Source organism: Pimephales promelas, chromosome 20 (assembly GCF_988280905.1).
Source record: "Pimephales promelas chromosome 20, fPimPro1.hap1.1, whole genome shotgun sequence".
Taxonomy (NCBI): domain Eukaryota; kingdom Metazoa; phylum Chordata; class Actinopteri; order Cypriniformes; family Leuciscidae; genus Pimephales; species Pimephales promelas.
The window spans coordinates 19,437,183-19,464,134 of record NC_142788.1 but is presented as its reverse complement, the minus strand read 5'-3'; the positions used below and the strand labels follow the sequence as shown (position 1 = coordinate 19,464,134).

The following is a 26,952-nucleotide window of genomic DNA, read 5'->3' as shown; positions in this document are numbered from 1 at the left end:
AAGGGGGTGGAGATGGGTAGGATTAGGTTAGGGTTAGGTCAGGGTTAGGGTTAGAAACAAACAGAACAAGGCAAAACAAAACACAAAAAGTGAAGAAAAAAATCCTACAGCTAAGCCCATTGGCCTATTGACCTGAATATTACGCAGGCTCCGTTTATATTTACTCGGGCCAAAAGACACCACCTAACAGCCTCCCAGAATACCAGGGAAACCAAAAAGCAACGCCACAGCAACACTTCACACCTTAAGGCATTGATGTTAAATAAATAATATTTCCAGAAAATAAATATACTATAATAATTAACATTCCATTTGGTGCCACTAGTGCCAAAGACATTACACACATCACCTCACATCACAGCTTTCATTAAAGCTCACCTTTATGTACATCCAATCATTATTAATAAACCAGTTCTTTGAAAACAATCTATCCTTTTCTTCTGAGATGAATCACTATTATGATGCATTCAAACAGTGTATCCCTATGCTACTTAGCCTCGGGGTAAACTCAGAGAGTGACTTTAATACTGACTGAGATGTGTCTGCAAGAAAGATCATAAATCAATAGTCTCTCGTGGCAACAGCAACGGTTACCTGCTTGGATAAACGTCAGCTAGCGTACGTAGCGCATCTCGATGTGAGAATCGGCTGATGGAGAGTGCGAGAAGCAAACCATGTGTCCAACAGTATCAACACCTGGAGTTATAGCAGGTAAAGGACCAGAGAGAAATTAGCCATACTTCCCAAGTGAAGGAACACAGTTTCAGCCGTCAATAACGGGACAAACATATTGATTCCTCCATTAAGCAGCTGCCCGTGATACCCTGAGGTTAAGGCTTTTCCACCCCCGCTCTTCTGTACAGCAGAATAACCTCATTTAGACAACAAAAGCTGACAGTTTCAGCCTCGCCGGCTAGTTTAAGTTGTAGGCCTGGTTTAGGGAGTGAATATTTAATGTGCGGATTCTACCTCCTTCGAGTCCGTGCTGTGGGTACCCTAAAGAGTGGTTTTGAACACGATTCAGGCTGGAGGTGAAGAGACGTTAATGTGTAAAAAAAAAAAAAAAAAAAGACAGAGTGAGAAAAGAGAGCGCTCCTGGCAATCACAGTAAATCCAGACGTGCTCTGCACACATATGATCAATCCTTCCATTGATCAATCGCCCTGGTCCAATCGCCTCTGCTGCGCCGCTGCCAATCCAGACGAGTTCCAGCATAAGGCCAGCCACACACACACACACTCTCCACTTCTTTCTTTAACTCAATCAACTGACTCTCTGAATGACTGACTGACTCACTCACACAAACAGCTGGAGATTCTGTTTACCCACCGGTGTTCAATATTTTCAGAGCACCCAAGTACCCCTGCTCATCTTTAAAAACAGGGCACCTCTCTGTATTTCTTTTCTGTCTCACTCTTATCCCGTGCCTGGGGTCCAAATTAACCTTTGACACTCCTGCCAATGCAGTGTGCATTGAGAAAACCTAACAGTTATAAATAGTTCCATATGGCCATTGAACTGCATTTTGATTTTATACATAAATATATACATATTGAAATAATATAAAATAGAACAATAAAAAATTAAAAATAAGAATTTAGTACTATTTAGATATTGGGGGTCAGTAAGATTTTTCTTTTCAAAGAAATTAATACCTTTTTCAACAAGGATGGATTACATTGACCAAATTTGACAGTAAATATGTATAACGTTACGAAAGAAATAAATGGTGTACTTTTCAACTTTCTATTCATCAAAGAATCACGGGTAATTGTTTTCAACATAATAATAATAAATGTTTCATGATTTTTGTGACACTGAAGACTGTTATGAACCTGAACATTAGGCTTTGCCATCACAAAAGTATATTAAATGGTCATATATAAAATAACATTTTTCTATTTGAATATTTTGGGATGCTACACCACCGGAGTAGAACCAAAGAACGGCAGCCAACCTGACTCAGTTCCCACCTTAACCCTTCGACCCAGGTGAAACACTGAACCGCCCGTTATCTATAGCAGGTGATCTCATTCGAGCGAGAGAGATATGACCCCTGATAGCTACACTGTCAATTTCATTAGCGCAATAGCAGGGAGGCAACTTCCCATTAAAGCCTTGCTGCGGAGCCAGCAGCGATTAGCATGGAGCCGAACTTCAACTGCATTAACACAACGGGACAGTGCGATCTTTAATGCGTTTCTGAATGGAGGCTGGAGTTCACTGGTAGGCTGGAGCACTCATTCCTCGGGACTGAATATTTCCAGCTAGACAGCATGTGAGGTGGCTAATTAGAGCTCTTTGAAGGGTTTGTACAGCATGTTCTACCGGATCACGTAATTACGGCTCACGCTGGCCAGCCCCACTGCCACAGAGTCTGCTTAATTATGGGTCACATTTCATATATTAGTTATCATTCATGAATGAAATTGATTGAAATACACATGATGAACAGTGTAGACAACACAAAATTCACATTCTCCACAGATGATATATCTCTACTGGGATTCATAAATAATAATAAGAGGGATAACTGTTGTATGGTCTTTTATCAAAAATGCTTGAATTTAAGTTAGGATACTCTAAACTCGACTTAAAACTTAACCTAAAACTAACCAAACTGAAAACTTAAAAAGAGCCAAATAATAAATAAGTGAAATTTTTATTTTTTAGAGAATATTTATATTTTAAGAACTTTTTCAAAACGTCTTTCTTCTAGAAACATAGTAATGTAACTTTTTTGCAGATCATTATTTAACTTAATTTGATTGATTTAATACAATGACAAAAAAAAACACACTAATTCAATTATTGAATGCTTACAATTTCTATTATGCTTACAGTATATAAGGGTCTTTATACACTAAAATGTGCAGCTGCATTTAAATTCACTGAAAATAATAATTGATACACTGATTTGTGTACAGTACGTGACGGGACTTACCACAGGGGCCTTTACGCATCACTTTGATGCGTCTCTGTGTATTGCACTGGGCCTTCTCCAGCTCACACTCATTGGAATAGGTGGAGGAGTCTGATCCGCACACCGGCGCCACAACGGACGTACACACAATTTTCTTACACACACATTCTCCTTTAGAGGGGTCAGCCGGGTTTCTTTCACACAACGCTCCAAATCCGCACAGCTTCCCTCGGCAACCTACGGAGACAGAGACAAAGACATCAGAGTACAAATCAGAAAGCCACAATCATGTGAAAACTGCAGCGTTCTGGAAGACTACAGTCATATGATAGCGGAACAAAAGACCCTTGTAAAAAACTCCTGCAAACCAGTGCTCAGTATAAAAACTCTTTTAGTTAACACATGACCTTTAGAGCTCCTGTCGGAAGAGACGTACAGCATTATAATACTTGTCTCAACACAAGCACTCTGCCAGAAACACCTGGATATTTATAGTTCGTTCAGAATGAAAACTGACATAATTTAACATTCTAAACCTGCATGACTTCCTTTCTCATGTGGAACACAAAATGTAAGCTTTCAAATGTCAAAAAAAGGACACAAAGGCCTCACAAATGTGGAATACCACTTGAGCAGTATATATTCCAAGTCTTTTGAAGCCATTATTCACTAAAAGTATTGACGTTTCCCCGGTCAGATTCATGAGAGTCAATTGAAAAGAAACATTGTCCAATTTGTAAATGTAATCAAATGAATCATTCCCTGTTCATGAAACCAGTTTGAATCATTCATTTACAAATCAGACTGATTAGGTTCTCGAGTTCAGTGAACAATGAAATACATTTTTGTGTCAGTTTCAGGCACAAAGTACTATTTTCAGACGACTTCGAAGACACAGCGTGAGTATTATGGACTACATTTCTAATATTTTGTTACTCAGCAAATGCTTGTCACTGTGACATGAAACATGTCTTTACGAAGCTTGAAGTGTCCATTTTTAAATTATGTAAATCATATCAAAAACAAATATTCTCAATTTAAGAAATTCGTATAAAAGCAACAACATGTACAGTTTCTCCAGGCCGAGCTAATAAGTGCTAATGTGACCACGCCCACACGCGCACAAGCTGTTCATATGCAAATGATCCACGAGGAGGAACGCAGAGCTGTTACCGCCCTCATCACCTCTAAACCAAGAATCAGCGACTTCAGCAGTCCCACTCTGCTTTTTGTCATGTTTGAAGATTGTGTTTGTGCTGTTTGCCTTGCATTTACCTCAGAAGAATTAGAAGAACATGATTTGATTATGAGAAAGATTTTTAAGGTAAAACACTAATATAGTAGCATGTTATTGTTGCATAAACTTTACATTGTAGCAACTAGGTGACAGACTAAAATATGTGTTATGAAATGAGATTTCATTTAAAAATATGAAGCCTAAAGCTAAATGTATACATGTATATAGTAAAAGTACAAATGTCAGAGCATGTCAGAACACACCTCAGACCCCAGAGGGTCAACTCGTAGTTAATCGCACATTTTATCTATTCTAAATGTCTCTTGATTTCTTTTTGTCCCATTATTTATTTATTTTTTTTCTAATTTTAAAGTGCTTTGGCTTGCTTTGTGCAAATGTTTCTTTACTGAAAAGAACATTGGCATATACTGTGTTCAATTTCACACTAACATTCTCACTTGGAGCAAATAATCTCTCACACAATGTAACATTGTCCATCAATAAAAGAGTGAAAGAAATACTTTGGTCTTGTCAATGAAACCATTTGGCAACTTTTTAAAAGTAAACTTTCCAATCAGAATCTTATTGGCATCCATTTCGGCATCTCGCGCTCGTCATCCACTCATAAAGTAACGTTAACCAACTATTTGGCCGGCTCGCAAGCCCAAACAAGTGTGTCCGGTGTGCCTGTTGTTTTGTTTCCGGTCTAGCTAGAACCGCTTGCGCTTTGATCGACGAAGTGACGAAGCAACAAAACGTCCTCGCGCGGCATAAGTCATTGAAATGGGTTTCATAACATAGTGCTGTGTCCTGTTGCAAAAGCATGTGAAAAAACCTACAAAGTTTGCTAGGCCAAAAAGACTGTTAATCGCGCATTAAAAAAAAATTAACGCCGTTAAAATGGGTTTGCATTAACGCCGTTAATAACACGTTTAACTGACAGCCTTAATTTTTTATAATGCTTCTGTGTTATTTTTGAAACTTGAAAGTGTCAGTCCTTCTTCATAGACCCTATCACATTTCTGGTGGTTCCCAGAAGCTAAATTCATAAAGTTGGGTAGATTCTATAGTGGTGAGCGTAAACCTTCCAAATATTTTCAAATAGTTTCTATAACTTTCCAAAATTTTAAAATATTGAGGTTAATTACATTAGTCAGAAATAAGAAATCTTGCTGTCGCTCCCTCTACCTTTGCATTAGAAACACTCCTCGCACAGCAGAATTATCCATGTGTTCTGTAATTTAATAAAACACAAAGAATATGTTAAAAAGTAAATTTAATAAAATTTTGTTAAATATATATATATATAAAAAACTAAAAAAAATTGATTTATGATGTTAATAACTGTAAATGTGTCATCACAGTCTGTGAAAATATTTGTTGTAACTGCATGGGAAAGAGTGACCAACATAGTCTTTGAAGTCAAACGTTCGTTTGATTTCCACAGAAGAAAATGTCATTCAGGGTTGGAACGACATGAAGGTAAATAAATGATCTTCAGTAAATGATTGAATGTCCATTTTTGGCTGAACTATGATTAAAAGCTTCCGTCTAAGGACATGTACAGCATTACAGTTACTTTCAAATTCCAAATCAATGCAAGAACAGCCTCAAAACAAGCACGCTACTGAGAAGACCTGGCCGTTGACGAGTGATCTTTAAAAAAAAAAAAAAACACTTGCTTTCTCTCCTTTTCTTATCACAGGGTACCAGAACAGGTCCAGACAGGGTGGCATGACTGCTCCAGGATCTGTCTAGCTGTTCCTGATCACTGACTTCACTTCATACAAGAACACACAAACACGCAAAACACACACACATAAACATACAACTTTTCTCTCCTTTCTCATATTGACAGGTAAGAATCTGTGTTAACTCCTCTGAGACGGTCTCGTTCTATTGCTTTCTTGTCTCACAACTACCATCAAAACACAAACTTACATAATTCCCTCAGGCAAGGCCCACTACGGAAAGAGCATCACAAACTGACTGACAGCCACCTGGTGTATGCAATGGTGTAAGCCCCCTTCCCCCAACCCCCGTTTTTATCAGTGACCAGTGGCTACCTACACAGTCACACATGTGGAACATGTGGATGAGCGTGCATACATGAGCTTGAGGCGTATGGAGGGTTGCATTTGAACTCCGCTGTCAATCTGACAAGCACACTGGTGCCTCTTACACAGTGCTTGTCACCTCAGCGCCTGTTTGAGATTCACCGCAGCACTGTGGCGGACCGGCTCTTTGTTGATTCTGAGTAAATCAGGTCAAAACCAACAACTTGAGGACACAGTCATACAGACTCCGTGAAAGCCTGCGGATCTCATTGGGATTGGCCTGCGAAGGACAGCACTTCCTGGAGGCACGCTATTCAGTCGCGTGTCTAGAGACTAATTAAAGAGGCTGGTGTTATTCCTATTATCCGACACTGTATAAATGAATGTTCAGAAAGAAACTGAAAAGAAAGAGATGCAGATGCTTAATACAAATGATTATTTATTATTTTTTCCTGGAAAAACATTTCTTTTTTAAAGTGTAGAAGTGAACATATCACATAAGAAGTAAATGCTAGTATAGTGACTAGGGTTGGGTATCGAGAATCGAGTATCGATTGGAACCGGGACTAACTTTTCGTTTTTCCCGAAATCGTTCAAAAGTTAAAATTTCGATTCCTAGTTTCGATATTCACAGTCCGCCGACCGGAAGAAGAAACCGCTGAACAACACCAACGAAGAAGCGTCTATCGGAAGTGTTACCATGAACATGAGTAGCTTACTTTTCTTCACTTTTCTAAAAATAACGAAACCTCGGCAAAATTTGTGACAAAAGGAGTATTTCCTTCAGAAAGACCGTTGGTTAGCAAGGTTAGCTAAACTTTTTTGACCCTGCCTCTTAGAAGAATCGGAATCAAGAATCGTTAGGAACCGGAATCGAAACAAGGAATCGGCATCAGAATCGTTCAAATTCAAACGATACCCAACCCTAATAGTGACTCATATGAATGGCTGTGGACTGTGTGCTATGCATAGAGAAATCAATTGTTTAAACCTAGTGCTGTTAAGCATCATCAAAAATAGATGCAATAATAGAGTAGACCACCAGGATCTAGGGTCAGTGTCTGAACGGTCTGTGACTCTGAGCCCCAGAGAAACACACTATACTGCAGCACACAACCATACTAAATAAAGACTGTGAGCGTGACAGGTCCTGAGTGTCGGAGCGGTGCATATTCATGTCTCAATAATGCATATGCATGTGAAACATCTACTAATGCTTTTGAAGATGTGTGTGTGCACCCCCAAGTCCATTCCATCACTTTTCATTTCATATTTTCCATCACCGAGAATATAAAACAAAGAACGAGAAAGCTTTTCCACAGTGTGTGATTCTCAAGTGAGACAGACCACAGATTTTCATGCATATGTGTAGTTTATCAATCATTTATTCATTTCATATTCCGCAAGACTTCACGTCAAGTGCTCGATTTGCTCTGCAACACCTGCACCTCTGTTGAAATTCACATTAAGCACTCTTTTATTTGCAGCACACCGAGCAAACAGACAAAATCTACACAGATTCTCCATATAGACATTTATACACTATCCTAACCAGAAACACCATACGGAATTGAAAAAAGCAATTTTTTTTTGTCCTAACTAGCTGTTTTGTCGATCTCTTGTTTTCTATTTTAAGCCAGAATCTCTGCGTCTAATGTTGTGATACATAATTTCACTCATTTAGCATTTAAAATGATTGATTCATTACAGTATAGAGAAAACAGTATAGAATTTGACCACCACCAGTTATTGGCTATAAGAATATATTCATCAGCTTATACTGCTAACAGGCAGAATTTGATTATGGAAGCATCTCTAGCTCTGAATGGTAGAAATTGTGGCAATTAGCATCTCATTATATATGCATAAGGTACCCATGTCTTTCGCAACCTGCGTTATGTGGAAGTGTGAGTTGAGTCTTCGTGTGGCTGCACATTTCTGCCATGATGTCAGCCTAGGCGTTTTGAGTTTCACGCTCATTTTCCATCCATGTGGTGCCACAGCCATGTTGCCATGACAACAGCCCTAGAATCAATAGGGAAAAGACGTCGGTTTTACAATGGGCCCATTCGCACATATACTGTAGATGTGCGCTAACTTGTACGGATGGAAGCTCAAGGCTTCAAATACAGTATATTGGTGCGTTCCAAATTGGATATGAATTCACGTTTATTTGGGTATGCATAGATAATTTATTATTAAAACGCCAGTAATTCCATGTAACGAATCCAACTAAATTTTCTTTTCTGATTTAGATTGTGTCTTGATAAATTGCATTTATTGAGGAAGCTTCTTTATGTGACTGTTTTTCACCCTCATTATTGATAGTTTTTAGCTTAAAAGTGAGTCACTGGAATAATTTCATTCACTGATAATGCAAAATGATGGTCCAGTGATGGTGCTGTGGGGGTACGTTAGACACACACACACACAAAAAACAGCAATACTAAAAAGATATTAAAACACATTATTTGGTCGCTAAATAAATGGCTGAGGAATAATGGCCTGTTTGTGTCAGTGAGGACACGTTCATCTCCTGGGAGACATCCATTTTCTGAGATATTATTACAAAAATCTCATTTCTATCAAGGGGTACGTGTGATACCTCTGTGCATGAGTAATGGAGAAACACTCTGGAGACCATGACCATTGACACACAGTGAGACAAACAGAGCATCAGTTTTGCTCTAGAGAACTCTACAATAACTAAAACAGACTGAGAGAGACAAACAATCTGTGTCTAGTAGAATAAGTAGACTCCATTTTAACGGGTTGTACGTAAATCCCAGAGGCTTTCTATACAGATCACACAGTGTGTACTGTCTGATAAAGTTATCGACTAGTCTGCACAACAGTTATAAACAGTTTCGACCTTACACACAGTATATACTTGACTGGAGTTCCAGATATTCACTAAGGACTTAAGTTTTCTGCAATATACAGTATACTCCTCAGCTATTTTTTAGATTATCTGTGTGTTTAAAATAATAATAAATAAATTAAATGAATAAAACAGCGTAAACAAGCTTGTTTTCAGGTCTTTTGAACTGGTCTTACTGGACTCCTAACCTGCCCAAAGCCTGGTCTAATGGGTTTTCAAGACAAGTCAAGTTCATGCTCATAGCTGGTTTAAACTGATCTACCATCAACTGATCTAACTTCCAACAGGGCTCCCCTCCCGCCCTGTCCATTTTCTTCACTTTTATATTCTTTCTCCATGTCTTTCCATTTCATTATAAAACTAAAATGAAGAGTTGGGGAAAAAAGAAAAACAAATATAAAACCTAGTGTTGTTTTGTTTCTCTGTAGCTATAGATAGTACAGTGGAGCAAGGGGAGGTCACGCCAAAGACACCCTCTATTTTCTCAATTTCCACATATAAAAGCCCAATCAATTCCTCTCCCTCTCTTTGCTCGTTCCCGCCAGCTCGAGGCCTTGACCCCGGCTTAAACCTCACTGAACTTATTTACCAGCGATGACTCTTGGTTAAAACTCTCCTACACATCACAGACAAAGGGCAAAGAACAGAGAAAAGAGCCAGAATGTAGAAGCACTGTACATGAAAAGAAGATACTCAAAAATGCGATTTAGTTTTTTCCTCGGGCATGTTTATAGCAACCACTTTTATGAGGGACAGCCCAGTGGTCTACCAAAGGCCAATGTGGTCCTGGACAGTTAAATCTATGATGAAAGAGCGGTCAGGGATATGGATGGAAGGCCCTGGGAGAGTGTTTTCCTTTTTCTTAATGAATAAACAACCTTTGGAGGTTTGCACTGCAAAGGTTAGATATAAGAATCCTACAAAACTGCCCCTAAACAGCACATAAAAACAAAATAAACTGGTTAGTCATTTTAAATGTCAGTCAGTGGGTGGTTCTTAAGGCAAAAACTAGCACTTCTCAAGTATTCAAAATGGAGACCTGAGAGTAGGACCTACTCTGTCAAAATTTCATCTCTGGCACAAAGGAAAGCACAGAGGAAAGCAGACAAGCAGTGAAATTATTACAACTTCCTGAAATATACATGAATAAGTCACCAGCGCCTGACAGCGACGCTACACAAGACTCTATTATTTAAAGCCGTCTGGAGCAAGTATGTTGAGGAGGAGTGCGTCTTCCTCTCTCACTCTCTCTGAACACGCTTTCATGCACATCCACCTTTGGACTGTGTGTACGCACATTCCCAGCGCTCCCTCTGATCTGCCCCTTAGTCCATCCACATCATTATGTGCTTTGGTGGAAAATGAGGAGTGAGAGTACATGTTTCCTGAAGTCCAGTGAGATATTGCATTTGGTAAAGGGGGCGGGATAGAAAGTGTTCAATAATGAGATCCCTCTGGGGGACTATGGCATCTCTTCTGGACCAAATCCAAGCCATGGCCAGATGGCTTCATGCTACACCCGCAGGAACACCAAAAACAGCTCCAGGATCTATACACAAATCTGCTAAATTACAGTACAACAGGGGGTGAATTCACTAAACATGGCATTGCAACATGCACACAAGCACATTTGCGAATGCATTGTTAATAGCACCATGGCCAAGATGCAGAAACAGTGGCAGAACGGTGTGCGTGTTACGTACGTACCAAACCTGCAGTTCATCATGTAATCAGCGCCTGTCCCCACCCCATACTATAAGTGTGATTATTGTGGCAAATAATGAAAATAACATTATAATAGGCATGAATCCAGATGCAGTGTCAAGGAGATTTTCAGATTTAGGGTGTTTTCAGACCTATAGATAATTTCCCTTATTCTGAAAGAGGGACTTAATTTGCTACAATGCATTTTTTGTTTGGTTCAATTCGCTTTCACAGGGCAACATTTGCGTTTATTACAGCTTTTAAAACTGTAAATTTGGCCTCTAGTTCATAAACGCCAGAGGAGAACTGGGACACCATCGGGTCACTTGATGGAGTTTTTCGGTTCCTTGCCACTGTTGCTTTTGGCTTGCAACAGCCAGTTAAATGACCCATCATACCATTCATCTGCTCTACCAAACTTGGATGTCCTTTTTCCAGTAACAAACAAACACTGTTAAGTCGTTTTGATTGATACTGTGGAGCAGCTTTGATACAATCTGTATTGTGAAAAGCGCTATATAAATATATTTGACTTGACTTGACTAAGTCCCATGTGAGTACAACTGTCCTCTTATTGATCAGACGTTTCTCTGTGTCATCCATCAAGAAATACAGACAAGTTTTCGTATGTGTTTGACTACAGATATGGCTTTATCTGTAGCCAAACACATACGAAAGTAACCGTCATTCCAATTATAGCCTACATATTTAAACTATATATTATAATGGAGTTAGAGCAGGAATTAAGGCTTTGTCGGGACAGCATTTATGCAATTACACAATTACACATTATTTTCAACTGCGATAACTAAAGTGCTCACTCAAACAATCAGACACCATGCGGCTTTTTACAACACACTTCGCGTCATGAATTATGATACTGTTTGGTTCGGTGGGTCGGATTGCTTTTTCACCTAAACCGAAGAGTTTGTTTTCAATCAGGCCGAGACCACCTCTTTCAGCTGATCTCGGAGTGACTGTTTTGATGTGGTCCCGAGCCTTATTGCCATGTTCAAATATCCCTGAACAAAACCGAACTGAGGGAGAAATCACACCAGGTTCCGAAACAAATACTCCAAACGACCCATGTGTGAAAATGCCCTCAGGTGTTTGGATCACAGTAAGAGAACAATACAGAACAGCCCCAGGAAAGTATGCTAGATCGTGGTGGACTGTAGCATCCTCCACAACTTAATACTCCGATCTGATCTGAAAGATGAGAATCTGTATAAAATCCTTTACTTATTTCTGGCACTTCAACAAAGCAGACTGTGTGTGCAAATGAATGTTGCTGTGCAAATGAATCATTGGGCACAATTAATACTTAGTAAATAGTTTGCCAATATATTACGCCAATTGTCTAGGCCAATCGTCAACAACATCAAATCCTGCCATTGTATATTTGTTTTCTTTTTTCAGTTTGATTCAACTGCTTCCAATTTCAGTTCCTGACCTGGTCCCGAAAACTGGTCATTTACGATATTGGACTGCTTCAACTAAAATTTATCATATGCCAGTCTATATGCAGTCTATTTGTTCCTGAAACCACCACGTCATCAGCGTAATTTAGATAAACAGAGCTTGGCCATAACCACGCCCTCATGTCACAGCGAAGGTCAGCAGCTGTGGTCTGTTGGAGGGTTTTTTTTGGGCTAACAGCAGGGTCAGCCAGTGCCCATTTATGCCAGCTGGCCAGCCAGACAGAGAGTCGCTCAGCCCGCTAACCCCAACCTTCTCCATCTCGTGAAACACCCTGATCAATAACCTCGCTGCCGATCAATACCTCCACAAATCACTTCATTTTCTCTTTTTCTTTCTTTCGCACTTACAGCTGGCCGAGGCAGGGGAGAAAGAAAGTGAGAAAGTAAATGAGCAGGCTGCCTGGATAAAATGTGACCTGCCCTCCCAACCAAAGAACAAGTAAGTGCAAAATAAAACCCATTAAAAGCCACCCAGTATTTCACACTAAGAGAGCTCGTTTTAGCCGCTGTCATTGTTTTTCCTTTTTTATTCCCCCTTCTCCCTCTTCCTTTCTTACTTAATAACTCTAAAAGGTAAGTGCAGAAATACAATCGGGCTATTTTCCTGAAATCAAAGTAAACAGCGTAGTGCATCCATCAAATGCAGCCTGTCTTCTGTGTAGCGTCCTATAAGGAAAAGAGCGGTCAAGAGTTTTGCCCCGTAAAAACAAGAACAAAATGAATCATCACCTAATTTCCCTCTGGCTTTTAAAGCTCTCTCCTTTTTATTATTGCTCTGCGAGTTTCTTATTGTGTCATTGTAGCCTTCAAAAGTATGTTGTAATCCAATGAAGAGCAGTGAAAACTATTCTGCATTTCCTTTCTAAGGCTTTTTGATTCTCCAATGAGTCTGGTCCACAGGCTTTTTAAGAGATTCACCCCAACTCATTGTGCTGCCAATGCATTTTCATGTAATTATAGATGATAGAACAGAAGTCTGCACTCTTTACAAAAAAAAAAACAATGAGGCAATGAAAACCAGAAATAAAGCATGTTAAAACTGTCACATATACCTTGCCACTTCCCGCTAAAGCATTTTCGGCATGTGCTGATTAAATTGCATTCCTCTCTAATTAGCTGAATTCTTCCCATCAAAAGACAACCTCATGAGGAGGCCTAAACGCTGTGTGATTTATGATCCAGAAATAGCTACATGCCATTATTTGTGCTTGCATCGATAAAGCTGTTCGTGAGTTTGGAGTCAGATGGAGTCATTAACACAGCCGAAACCCATCAGATCAGGAGAAGGAGGGGGAAGTGTCCACTATTCCTTGCATATTACCAAGCATTAATATAATCCTCTTCTGCCTCGCTATAGTGACCTTCCTCTCCGTGAATGTCCCTGCATATCCCGCTTTTATTGGAACCTTCAGATTGGGATTTGCCAGAAGAAGGGGGATTTAGCTAATGATATCATTTAAAACGAGTGTCTGTGATGTGAAAGTGTGGGATAGAAGCTACGATCTGAGCGACAGTTAGCAAAAGAAAGGGAGCAAGGATGACAAACAAGACCATCAGACGAAGGCCAGAGCATCATGGGCTCCAGATCAGAGCTGGGCTCAGTCTTTGATGCAGACCATCCCAGTAGGGCATACTAAAGCCAATTACCATGGTGAAGAAACACTGCCTGTGTAGTGTCCAACCTTTAGTGAAGGCTACTCCAACCCATCTCCTAAACCCAACCCTTCAGTAGCTCTTGGCAGGATGTAACCGCGATGTCCATGGCTCGGTGGCAGCTGCGAATGGTGCTGTCTCAATTCCCAGACAGGTTTCCATCATGTAGTGAACAGATGGAGTTGTACACCCCCATCACACCAGTAACACTAGCAATTCTCTCTCCTCTATTTGTGAGAGAGTGAGACTGAGTGAAAGAAAGAGGAAAGAAGGCTAACACCCACCCCAAGATCTGACCTTGCTTTAAAAAGCCTCTCTCCTCTCTTTTTCACTCAACATATGCGCTTCCACTGCAACCGAAGCCATGGATTTACTCGCAAACACTATTACAAGCCTTCTCCCATTTTTCATGGTCACCAATGAGGAAGATACTGCATCTGTTAAAGGGATAGTTCACATAAACATGACAATTCTATCATCATTTACTCACCCTTATGTCATCCCAAACCTGTGTGACATTATTATTTTTTTTCTGTGGACCATAAAATATGACTCATTGGGGTTCAGTGTTGTTTTGGACTCCACTGGCTTTCATTATATAGATAAAAACAGTTAAAACTTTCTTCAAAATATCTTCTTTTGTATTCAGCAGTAGAAAAGAAAGCTTGATATGAGTGCGAGTAAATGGAGTGGAAAAAGAAAGAGACCGGCTGAGGTCTTAAGCACCCTACAGTACCTTTCGAAAGAAACCCAATGGAGAGTTCTCCAGAAGATTGACTTGAATTGTTTGGTGGTGGAATGGACAGGTGGAGATTGACATGGTCTCGAGGGTCTCTGCAGAATCAATGTTGGCTCTTGTAACATGTACTGACACTTCAAACCACCCAGCATAATTTCGGCCCCTGGGCCCCCATCACTCACCCTAAAACACAGTCTACTGAGTGGGTTTTATGTCATGAAATTCTCCCCTACTTTCACTTGTTTAAAGAGGCCAAGAGGACCATGACTACATGAGGATTTGCGCTAGTCCTGAAATAGATCCAACAGGAAGGAACAAATCTTGCATTGGGCTGAAACAAATGCCAAAGCCATTGCAGACTTCATTGTCCATAGTTCAGTAGTGCAACTGACTTTCCCAAGAGCTCAGGCATTAGTGGAATGGCATGATCAGACACTGGAACAGGTAACAGGCACTCGGTTTTCACCGTAATCCAGCCTCAACAATAAAACAACCTTTGCTGGACAACTACCAAAGGCACTTTACACATGAAAGCTTTCTGCAAGCAAGTCATTGTCTCTCAAAGTACAAGGAATACTGACGATGGCCTTAACTTTTACCACACACACACACATATATATTATAATAGTCTAATAGTCTTTCTATTAGAGAGGGTGAGTGCCAATGACATTATTTGTTATAGTTCTTGTTATGGAGGAAATAACCATAAAATGATACAGTAGTAAAATGAAAAAATAAACGTCATTTGTAGGTTTCACTAAATTTTGTGATGTGTGGGCTCGCAAGAATTTTGCCCTAGAAAATTGTTTGCAGACCAAAAAAGGTTGCGATTGCCTAATCTAGTTTAACTACAACACAGCCGTGGTGAAGTGTTTACTCCCTTTAGAATGAAGCCTTTACTCCCATTCTTTCTTTCACACGAGTCTACTTCAGGAGTAACAACCAGACTGAGGGGCAAGAACACAAGGCTTGACACAATTGGAAAGTAATTATACACAAAGAGCCAATTTTTGAAATATCTCCCTTTTTCCCCAACTCTCACTCTCGGTTTCATCTCTTTTCTTCTTGCCTGTATAAAACTGCTCTCCTCTCTGATTTGCAGCATGTGTAGTGAAGGATGACAGATAGGATTGTGCTCTGAGTCAGAATAAAATCCTGGCGGATATCTCTTCCTCGTGCCCCCACCTCTCCCCAATGACATGATGAAGTAATTATGCAAAATTAAATATATCCCTGGTTGATTAGGGTGGCACATTAAGGCAAGTTACCAATAGGGATAATGTCGAATCGAATTAGGTACAAAAATACCCTCTGTGAGCAGACCCACAAAGGCTGGCTCGAAAGCTGAGAGAATTAATGTCATTTTTAGGCAGCAAATGTCACATATTCAAGAATTTGATGTGATCTGCATTAAGTGCACTTGAGCTGAATGTATTACCCTTTTTTCACTGATTGATGAGACTAGCAGTCAGGTAAAGCGAATGGCCATTCAGCAATTGCTTGTGATAGATGCTAATGTTGAAGTAGATGAAAGTGCCCTGAATGTGGGGACCTCTCGAATTTGAGCATTTTAAATGACGAATGGCTCCATGTGGCAGAAGAATGCTATCAAGGATATCAGTTGTTATCTAATAAATTCGAACGATTAACTATCATTCACCATCTTGAAAGAATATTACTTGAGCCATTTCACACAAGCAAAAGTGCTGTTAAACTAAATGTCACGGCTGCTGCCGACAGCAGAGGCTGATCGCAGCCATGTTGATATTTACTACACCAGCACTATATACTGCACACATTCGTACAATATAGAACATACTTTTTTTTAGTGGCCATAGTAATTACTTATTCAGAATAAGGACCTACTCAAGAGAGTATGCGATTTCGGACATGTGCCAGTTTGTCATGTAATGTTCCTGTCATGTGTTGCCTGTTAACCTTGCCTGTTCCAGTCCATCTGCCGGTTGTGTTTCTCACGGTAGTTATTGTTTTGCTTCTGTTTTATTTTATTATTGAATAAAAAGCCTACAACTCTGCATTGAGTCATCACCTCTTCCCGGGGCGATTCTAGGGCCCCGTCCACACTACTGCGTTTTCGTTTAAAAACGGAGACCTTTTGCTACGTTTGCACCTCCCGTCCACACTAAAACGGGAAAAACGAAGACCTAAAACGGAGAAGTTTAGAAACGCTGCAGCTGCGTTTTGCGTTTTGAATCTCCGGAGGGCGTTTTAGTGTGGACGAGACAAAACGGAGAACTTCAGAAACGCTGACGCAAAGGCTGACGCTTGGCTCTATGATTGTGTGTTATCAGTCATGACTTATCCTTCCCTGATTCGTCATTCACTGTTTACACCGGCTCGCGCATGCCCAGTGTAGGTGAATGGTCATGTGATCCGCGTTTTCAGTCGTTTTAATGTGGACGGAGATCGTTTCTAATACGCAGATAAAACGCTGGTGTGGACGGAGATCGTATTCGTTTTAATTCTCCGTTTTTAAGCGAAAACGCAGTAGTGTGGACGGGGCCTAGGGTCAGAGCTTTAGGGGTGCCACCACCCACATTTTACACCCATATGTTGCACTCCCTCTGTCTCTTCATTTCTTTCACTAGTCAATTCCCTCTCATTCCTTATGGACTCTCCCTGTTGTTTTCCTCCTCCTTTATTATGAAAAAATGTGGTGTAAAATAATGATACAAAAAGTAAATGAAATAGGCTACTTAATACCATTAAATTTACTAGGAGTATGGGTAGTTACTGTTTTGCTTGCCTTGTCCTGTGCTACTCCACAACGGCGCCCACAATAAACACTTATTATAGGTGTACCATGGTGATTCAGGATTCAGGATACTGACTCCAACATTCACCGATCTGGTTTCAGAATCAGAAAAATTCTAGCTAAAAGGAAAGAAGTGTGAGAAACAGCTTTGGAGCATCTTAGTTGATTCACAACACTACATAATGGGTTCTCATAACTTTGTAATGCTGAGAGGTGCAGGTACAGAGGATAAGTAGAAGAAGAGAAGGCGATGTTTTTCATTTTCATCCTTAACATACATTTTAAACCACAAACTACAGAGTATGTTTTGAACATTATTTAACCTTGTCAAAGACAAACAAAAATTTTTTAACAAAAAGGGTCCAGCCTCGCCCATGGCCTCTTCCCTTCACCTACACCCTGACAATATACACACATTTTACACAAACACATTTTTTGTTTTTAATGAAAAAATATTGCAATATTTTAATGAACAAAAGAGAATGAGACAAAAAAAAAAACGGTTATTGTTTCCGCAAATGCCTGAATCCAGGTGTGATTTGGTATAAATATCTCATCCACATTCTCAAAGTCAAACAGACAAACACAGCCTATTTTCCTTCAACATTGAGGTCATTTTCTTCATACTTCTCTCTCTAAAGCAGATCATATTTCTCTCTCCCTCCCCCGCACTGCTGTTGGTAGCCTGTTGACACTTATTAAAGCTGAATGAGACGGCATGTGGTTGAGTCGGGTTTGAATGGAAAGACAAGGTGAGAGGAGACACGCCTCTATGAGGCCCTAGATCTTCGCACAGTGGTCGAGGACGACGCAAAAGGGCCACAAAAGGGCCAAAGCCAGACAAATAAAAGGTCAGAATAAATGTTGCATGAGCGGTTTGGTGCTGAGGTTGCCATGCCGACCGGTCTGGGTCCTTCCTGGCTCCAGCTGGGCCTCATCTGAAAGCTGACTCCATGGATTGGAGACACCCAGACAGCACATGCATATTCATCTGCCTCACATTTGCGTTTATCATAAAATACAGCTCTAAACTAAAACAATTACGCATACTTTTGCCAACAGCAGGTGGGAGCGAGTTAAATTAGCAAGCGGGCACCAGTGTGTGAAGTCAAATGACTTCGGAAACATAATGAAATCGCGTCTGCTAGGTAGTATTCATGCTGAGTATGCAAGCACGCATCGCATTTGATTCAGAAGACCTTGTCTGAGGTCTTCTATTGAAACATAATTGCATTTTCTGTCATTAGCTTAAAAGCGCTACTCATTCTGCTGTTAAGGGCTAAGCACATATAGCCACTGGCATTGATCTTTTCCCACAAATCTCTTCCCGAGACTGACTTACACTACTGACTCTAAATACAATGCGTCTCGGATGTCAATACATTGATCTGAAAGTCAATGCAGGTATTTATTATTACATTTTACCAATCTAAAGCCGAAATCAATAACGTAAATTCTTATGTTTAGAAACGATAACGACGATCGAGAGCTAGGAAAACAGCACACGACAAGTCTCGCAACAGAAGGTAAGGTAGATGACATCCATTCGTGCTCTAGCTGTTGGCAGAATGCGAACAACATGCTAATGCAGTCAACAGTCATGCACACAGTGGCATGGAAAGCATACTGCAGAATCTGAGGGGAGTTTGTACACTGAGCTGTTGCTGTACAATAAAACATTGATAACTATCAAAATCAGCTCAAAATCCTATTTTTAAATGCTTAACACAAGAAAAACGTGTTTTAGTTTCACTTACAGTTTAAGCAGATAGCACGGACTATTATTATAATCAGAGTAATCCAGAATGTAAATACATTTAAGGCACATTCACGACAAGAACAAAAACTATAACAAAAAAAATTATATTAGTGTCCAAACAATAATGTTATCTGCCGCTTTAAATGCTTGTGCTGTGATTCTAATGGGCTCTATGCACAACGGTATTTCCGGTGAAGAATTAAGGATGCTCGATAACTTCCGCCGATCATAGAGTCCAATGCAATACCGAGAATTTATATTGAATTTTATACTCCATGGTTATAATAAAGAAACGTTAGTCACAAAAACAGATAAAACAGACACCCCTCGTTGTGTTTATGCTTCTTTTTAAAATTATATTAAATAAACATAACTATATATAAAATGACATCTAAACGCATGTACGTTTCGTTTCAAAGACGGGAGAACAGTAAATTTTGAAGACTCTGCCATAATCCCGTTTTCCTCGGTTCTCCTCCGCTTAAATCTCCACAACCGGAAATGGACGAGCATCCTTGCGTCAAATGCGGAACTTATGCGTGCATATAGCCCATTGGCTGTCGATGATTTTATTGTTCATTAGCTAGAACAAATATGTAATTGAAGAGATTCCAACAATACAATTAGTGCCGTTATCATTGGCTGTAGTGGGGACTTCCTTATTTTCGTAGAATGAGAATGATTATAACCTTATAGTTATAGTTATTGTCCTTGGTGTGAATTATCCTTTAGCAATTAGCCTCCAGTTTCTCAACAAAAATCTAGTGCAACTGGTTACCAGTGTAATGTGGCAGCAGAAATCACCCGTTTACCTCCCGTAGGTTTATATGAGAGGATAATGGCACCCTTCGAAAAAAAAAAAGTGACAGAATGAAGCAATTCTAAGAGTTCAAGACCACTGGATAACTTCTGAGGGAAAAGGCTCAGGTCTTTGTGTGAACAACAATGGTAACTGTAATCTAATGTGATTCAAGAGAACTGGGGAAAAGGGAATATTCAATATGTGGGCATTCACATATTACAAATAATTGATTTGATTATTACTAATCACATTTCAAATCTTTTTCATGTGAATACAGATTGTGAAACACACTACCTGACTGGTCGGACAGTCATACAATTAGCCAATCTGTCAGGTTCACCGTATACAGTAATTGTATAAGCATGCACTATGCTTTGCTTCTCTAGACGGGTAGCACACATGGCTGTAAAGCCGAAATCCTGATATGACTTAGTGCAATCATCGAATCGCCAAGACTGATTTAATTAGATAAATAAATGTGCTGCTGCATACTTACACACGATATGCATGGTTCTTACAAGTGAGCAGCTCATGATCCGCCAGTGTTTGCAGTACGTGTCTCAGAGGCTTGGTTTTCAGTAAATGCCTCTCCACACTAACTCATTTCTGCATCTGCTCTGAATTTGGGTCAATTATAACGTGTATTTGGGAACACAAACGGAATCGCATCTCCCCATACTTGTAATAAGAAAGTGCTTATAAACCAGCTGTTGTAAACAAAAGTGAAGCTTTAAGGGACTTGCTGTTTTCAATCAAAATATCAGCTTGATGTTTTGAAATTTGAAAATAAAAGAAATATATTCGGTAAAATAAAATTATGCTTGTGTTAGTATTATTATCAATATTTAATACTTCTTTTATTGTATAAGTGAAATTTTACAGCATTGATATTTCTTAATAAGTAATATTATTAATAGCAATAAGATAACTAATAATATATAATAATGAAATATTAAATCTAATAATTATTATAGTCATACTGATATCATATCACAAACAAATTCAACTATAATTTATTGTTTCGACAAAAAAAACCCCCAAGAAATAAAGTCAAACTTGAAACAACAAGACATTAATTAAATGATTTTTTTTCTTTTTGGGTGAACTATCCCTTTAAGAAATGCGTTCGATTAGGCTTTGCTGGATGCAAAACTAGCCTAATTAATTGTTCACAACTTATTTCTAAGACAAGACCTAGCAACTAATCAATTTTAAAAACATATCACTTTGCAGATTCATACACTGACTGAGCCACATGCACTCAACAAAATAAATGATTTTAACTGCAGAACGCATCATCTAATTCATCTGTCACTAATTAAATGGGTAAACAGATGGAGTTTCAGGAAACAGACATAAAAAGCTTTTAGAAGACGCCGGACAATCTGATCAGAGCTGCACTCAGGTGTGACAGCACACACACACACAGACACACACAAGACTTGCAAGCTCATCAGCAAATACCAAAATAAGTTGCAAAAAGATGTCAGACAAAATAGCTTCTACGTTTGAACTTGCACGATAGCGAAACGAGTTCCTCGTGTGGCGCTGCCTACAGATCTACAGTGACTCTGTCACTTATATTCCCCGTCAGTGCATTACCTCATCTTTTAATTATTCATCCTAACACACATACACACGCCCAATCAGCCTCACTGAAATCTTCCTCAAGTCAGGGTGTCAATAATGAATATCTTAACCACATCTAAAAATAGTCTTGATCGACACCGGAAAAAGCTTCCGCTGCTCGTCAAACGAAAAAAAAAAACAGGCATTTTATGCTTGCGTTCAAAGTCTATGCCAAACCAAAGAAGTCTATAATAAGAATTCTGTTCTTTTCCTCAACACAAAAAACGTAATAATCGAGTGAAACGGACACGCACAGTTGACGGTTATACCCTGGTGACTGATATGATGCTGGCAGGCATTACGTCGCTTATTAAAAAGGTGGCACTTCCTGTTTTGCCGGTAGTCACCTGGGGTAGGGGAGCATATGGCGACTCTAACACATAATCTCCTTTTCTGGGAGGCTTCCACATGCAACACAAGCACCCCCTCCCGATGATGTCATCGAAAGCCAGACGCCTCCGCTATCATTCTCGTATGCGTGAGCAGAGATTTTTTGGCTTATATGGGGAAAAGTGCAACAAGACGTGAGCTTAGAATTATAAGGTTCTATCTCCACTTTTGGTCAAAATTGAGTTTTTGACATAATCTGATCCATTAGGTGTTTATTAATGCCTGTGTGGTGTTATTTTTGTAAAAAAAAAGATTAATAGATAAAGCTATAATAGCAAATTTTACTACATTACAGTTTTGCCAGGTGGGATGTAAAAACTTTGATGCTCAATGTCTCAGAACTACCCTAAACGGAGATAGAACCTTATAATTCTAAGCTCACGAAGAGGGACCAAGAGCAGTGAATACTTGACTTCAATTTCGGCATTGGGCAAAGCAGCCTAAACTGATATAGCAGCAGGTTGTTAGGCAACCTATCAAAGACTGTTATTTCTTTAAGGACCGAGGCCTCAATCGAGAGTATCTGACAGCGTACTGAATGTTTTCGGCAGGAAGCTGTGGTCTAAAACTAAGGCACCATGTGATGTGAAACAAACCTCATATCTCCAGATCTACTATCTTCAACTGAGACCTGCACGGCCAATATCGCAACAGGCCAGGGCCAAACTAGCCATATCTGTTTCCACGCACTGCCTTTCTCCTTTCCAGCTGTCTGAAGGTGGCGGTTTCTCTTCTGTGATGGATAAGACTGCAGTGTTTCCAGGTGCCGCTGTCTGACTGGAAAATAGATCGGCACTGACCCCTCAAATTCATTTCTGAGAATATTTGGTAATCTTATAAAAAAAAAAAGTCTGAAGGACTATGCAGCAGAGAGAGCTTTACAGGGTAACCGCAAAGACGGTATAATGGATCACAGGAGATTGAGTTCACTGTCGCGCCTTTCTGTTCAGCTGGAGACAAAATAGAGAAAAACTTCACAAACAACAGCCATTGTACTGAAAATTATCCATAACTGATTATGATTACTTGAGCTCTCAGATCTGCGCAATTACACCGCATAAAGGAGTATGGATTGTCATGCAAGCTTTGAAAAAAAAACACCGGCAATGCTTTATGAGTGTCTAGTCACACAAGAATAGATGCACAAATGGTACTTTAAAGAATAGAATAGGTACCTCTTTAGAGAAAATCATTGAAATTCATTTTGGAATATTCAACACGGTGTGAAATATTACGTTTAATGCAGTGGAAATGTAATACCAACAATTAAGCCTTTCTGAAATGGTCCGCATAAACTACTGTTAAAAATATGTTATCAACGGATGGGCTGAATGCTGACAAGACCTAACTTTAGAGGTCAATTTTTTACCAAAAATGAACAAAAACATTTGATCATTTACTCACCCTCATTCCAAACCTGTATGATTTGAAGTTTTACAGTGTCTGTCCCCCATTCACTTACATTATGTGGGAAAGAGCCCCTGGGACATTCTGCCTGATATCATTAAAAACGACATGAGGGTGAGTAAAAAGTTTACAAAAAGTACTTTTTTCAGTAAAATATGCTCTTTATACATTTCTTTTTGACACTGGGAACCTTTTGACGTCAGTGCCATCCATTCTTACTCCTTTTTATTGTATGGTAAAGAGCATTGTGAACATTCTGCTTAAAATCATATGGATAGTAACATTATGAGAGTGTTGATGACAGTATATACTTTTGCAATTCTGCTAAATTTACCTTGCATTGGAAGTTTGAAGACACTGGATTTATTTGACAGTGAGAAGTGCAATCTTCCCAAATAAGCCTTTCTATAAAGTGCACCACTAGACTGCAATGTGACTTCTGACCACGGCGACCCTGACATTTTGACAACCAAACTGGAGCACTGACAGCTTGGAGAAAGCAGTGAGTTGCAGCAGGGATTTCTGCTGCACGTCCAGACGTGCTCTCACCTTAGCTGGGCTCGATCCACAGCCTCTTCCTCAGGCATCAATGGCAGACCACCTCAATCTCATCCAGCCGAGCCTACGGCAGACTCACCAAATAGCAAAGAAGAAGACAGGCAGATAGAAAGGGAGATGTATGCAGCACTTGTAAAGAGGACGATGAGTGAGATGGTTTAAAAACGGACGCAAACAGTGCATGAAGAGAAATGCAAATGACATCTGCACGCTTTCGCATGTTGTGATAAGATGCAGCATCTGAAACGGCTCTCCTGCTGGCATCTCCCCACGATTCAAAGTGTGACTGAAATATTGATACAAATCTAATGATGAGGTTTCTATCACTGAGATGCCTAACTACAGTAGCTCTTCTTAAAAGCAGCTTGATACTCTTACTAAACTGGAAAAATAAAATTGTTTTATTTTACTGTCCCTATTTACCCTATTTTACTGTCATGAGTGAATATTGTAGAAAAATTCCACACTAGTATTAATTCAGGTTAGCAAGGTCCCACAAAATTTTAATGATGCCGTTTACAAATAGGTGCCAGCAGGAGGCGCTTTAGGAGCGGCATAAATAACGGTTTCCCCGGTTATCGGCTGTAAACAAACCAGTGTAATGTTCATAACCGCAGACATGGCCGATGTTATTTTCATTTAATCTTTCTTTATCTTTCCTGATAAAGCAGACAGTAAGCAGCGTGCTTTATCAGGAAAGATAAAGAAAGATTAAATGAAAATAACATCGAAACTTTTTCGAAGACATTAGGCCTAATTCACAAAAATGGCCGCCAAGACCGGAAGTAGGGTAAACTCTTTTCCGGTGAAAGCGCTAAGAGTTGCAGTCGGAGGACAAAATGATGCAGAGACTACTGCGGACTGAAAGTATCGTTACCCTACTTCCGGTCTCCCAATAAAGTGCCAAAGTGATGACGTCACTTTGTAAGACGACTCGGAAGCTAGCGGTGCATGGGTTCCCTCGATCGAAAGGCTATGCGTTTTCCCCATAAACTTTTGGAAAATCGCAAAAAAAATTAGATCTGTTGTGACCCTTACACGTTTTGTCTATCAAGATAATCTTTACAAGTTAATCCAAAATGTATACATTTTGAAGCCTAAATAAAGTTTTTAAAAAACACAAAAAGATACAATAAAGTTTAAAAAACACAAGCAGGTTATAACTGTGTGTTCTATGTCACAGATCAAAACGTGAAAATATTTAGAGGCTTTGTTCACCCCAGTCCTTATTTCAGGCGATTTAGCAAAAACCCATTCAAAAACCCCATAGACTTTAGAGCGAGGGAACCGGTAGTGCTAAAATGCTAACTCACTTCCACGTTTTGGCCAACAGAGTGACGTCGTAACTTCGGCACTCTCTAGGTTCCCTTCAAAGGTACAATCATATAAAAACACTGCGCTTTGACTATTAAACGTACAGTGCTCAACTTATTCAACGATGTCAAAGCCTTTTGGAAAATATATTTGTGGCGGACAGTGTTGATATTGTTAACCAACGTATGGGAAATACTGTAATAGAATTTAACAGGTATCTATTATATTTTAACCTATCCATCTTCACCGTCACGCTTAGTTATTAACCATAGACTTAGTATACTTGGTAGAATACTACATGTACTTAGTAAAAAAATAATAACAAATACAGCTGTACCCTCACCACAGTGCAACAGTGAAAAGGGACCCTCTCAAACAGTGTCCCGTCGCGCCGCATTCCGAACGTTGTTTTAAAAATTCATATCATAACAAAAATAAACACCGCTATTCGGTATGAACCGGTATACCACCCAGCACTAACGACAGGGTCCTAAATGGATGAGCCATGAGCCATGCCTGCGGTCAAGCCGATGCGTTGGCGCCTTGGGTGGGTAGGTAGTCCTGGAGCCTGTTTTGACTCCTAGGAGGGTCTCTTGTACGGGCTCATTAATTTCAGGAGCCGCAAAACCAGCATTCCAACAGTCTGAGCTAAATGTTCAGGCTGAACTAATTGAGGCAAATCAGAGCCTATCATGATGGACACGGTCTCAGAATGAGGCATGCTGGGAGACAGTACAGGACAACAGCTGGAAGAGATCTGGCCAGCCTCCTGCCGGGCGGAACGTCATGCTTAATGCGTTACATATGAGGAAAACGAGGGAAGCGTAACCTAAGGTTAGTTTTGTTACAAACTCAAGATTTGAGACTGACTTCAACATTCCCATTTTGGACCGAGACAAACTTTTGATTGAATAAAGACGATTAACAGCCCAAGGCGAGGTAGAATAATAAGCTAAAGGCGTTGTTGTATATCTCAAGTATATTTCCTGGCATATATATTTTGAATAAGCATTCATAATGCATTTCCAAGATAACCAAAGGGGTCTTGGTCACATCGTTGTTTATGCACCACATGACTTTGTACCCTTTTTTCCCCCAGATTCTTTTTGCACCAGCTCTGAGAGAGGTGTTTTAAAATTCCTTGCCAAATCGCACCTTTCCAGCTGCCCGGCTCTTCCTCTTGTGACACATACAATCCCTTTCATTATGCAAATGATCTCGATACAGGCTTCTCCAGAGTTGCATGGCGAAGTTGAAAATGGCTGCATACAAAGCAGCCTTTATTTGTCCTCCTTCAATTAAGGATTCCGAGATGTATCATTAAAGGCGAACAGGAGGGTAAAACACATCCTCCCAAAAGGCGACGAATTTGGTAGTCAAATCTGTCCAAAGAAGAAATTATGATTTATAGTAGTATGCATTTATAAATCAAAAGATGGAAATGTATATTTAAAATAAATATATTCAAGCTCACAGTTTTGGGTTAATACATTTTTTTTTTTATTCAGAAAGGATGCATAAAACTGATAAAAAGTGATAGTAAAAACATTTATAATGCTACAAAAGTTTTGTTCAAAAACATGCTGTTATTTTGAACTTTGTATTCATGGTTATCACAAAATTTTAAGCAGCACAACTGTTT

The 26,952-nt window shown here is 39.6% G+C and overlaps 1 protein-coding gene across 14 annotated transcripts in view; it reads right to left on the bottom strand.

Moving 5' to 3' along the window:
• The window catches only part of agrn (agrin), a 238,248-nt gene that overhangs the window by 95,828 nt on the left and 115,468 nt on the right, over window positions 1-26,952 (bottom strand). For all 14 annotated transcript variants that reach the window (XM_089124604.1, XM_089124603.1, XM_089124607.1 and 11 more), the window contains one exon: window positions 2,945-3,160. In XM_089124604.1, coding sequence (XP_088980730.1) covers window positions 2,945-3,160 — 216 coding nt within the window. The remainder of the gene's footprint in view (window positions 1-2,944; window positions 3,161-26,952) is intronic.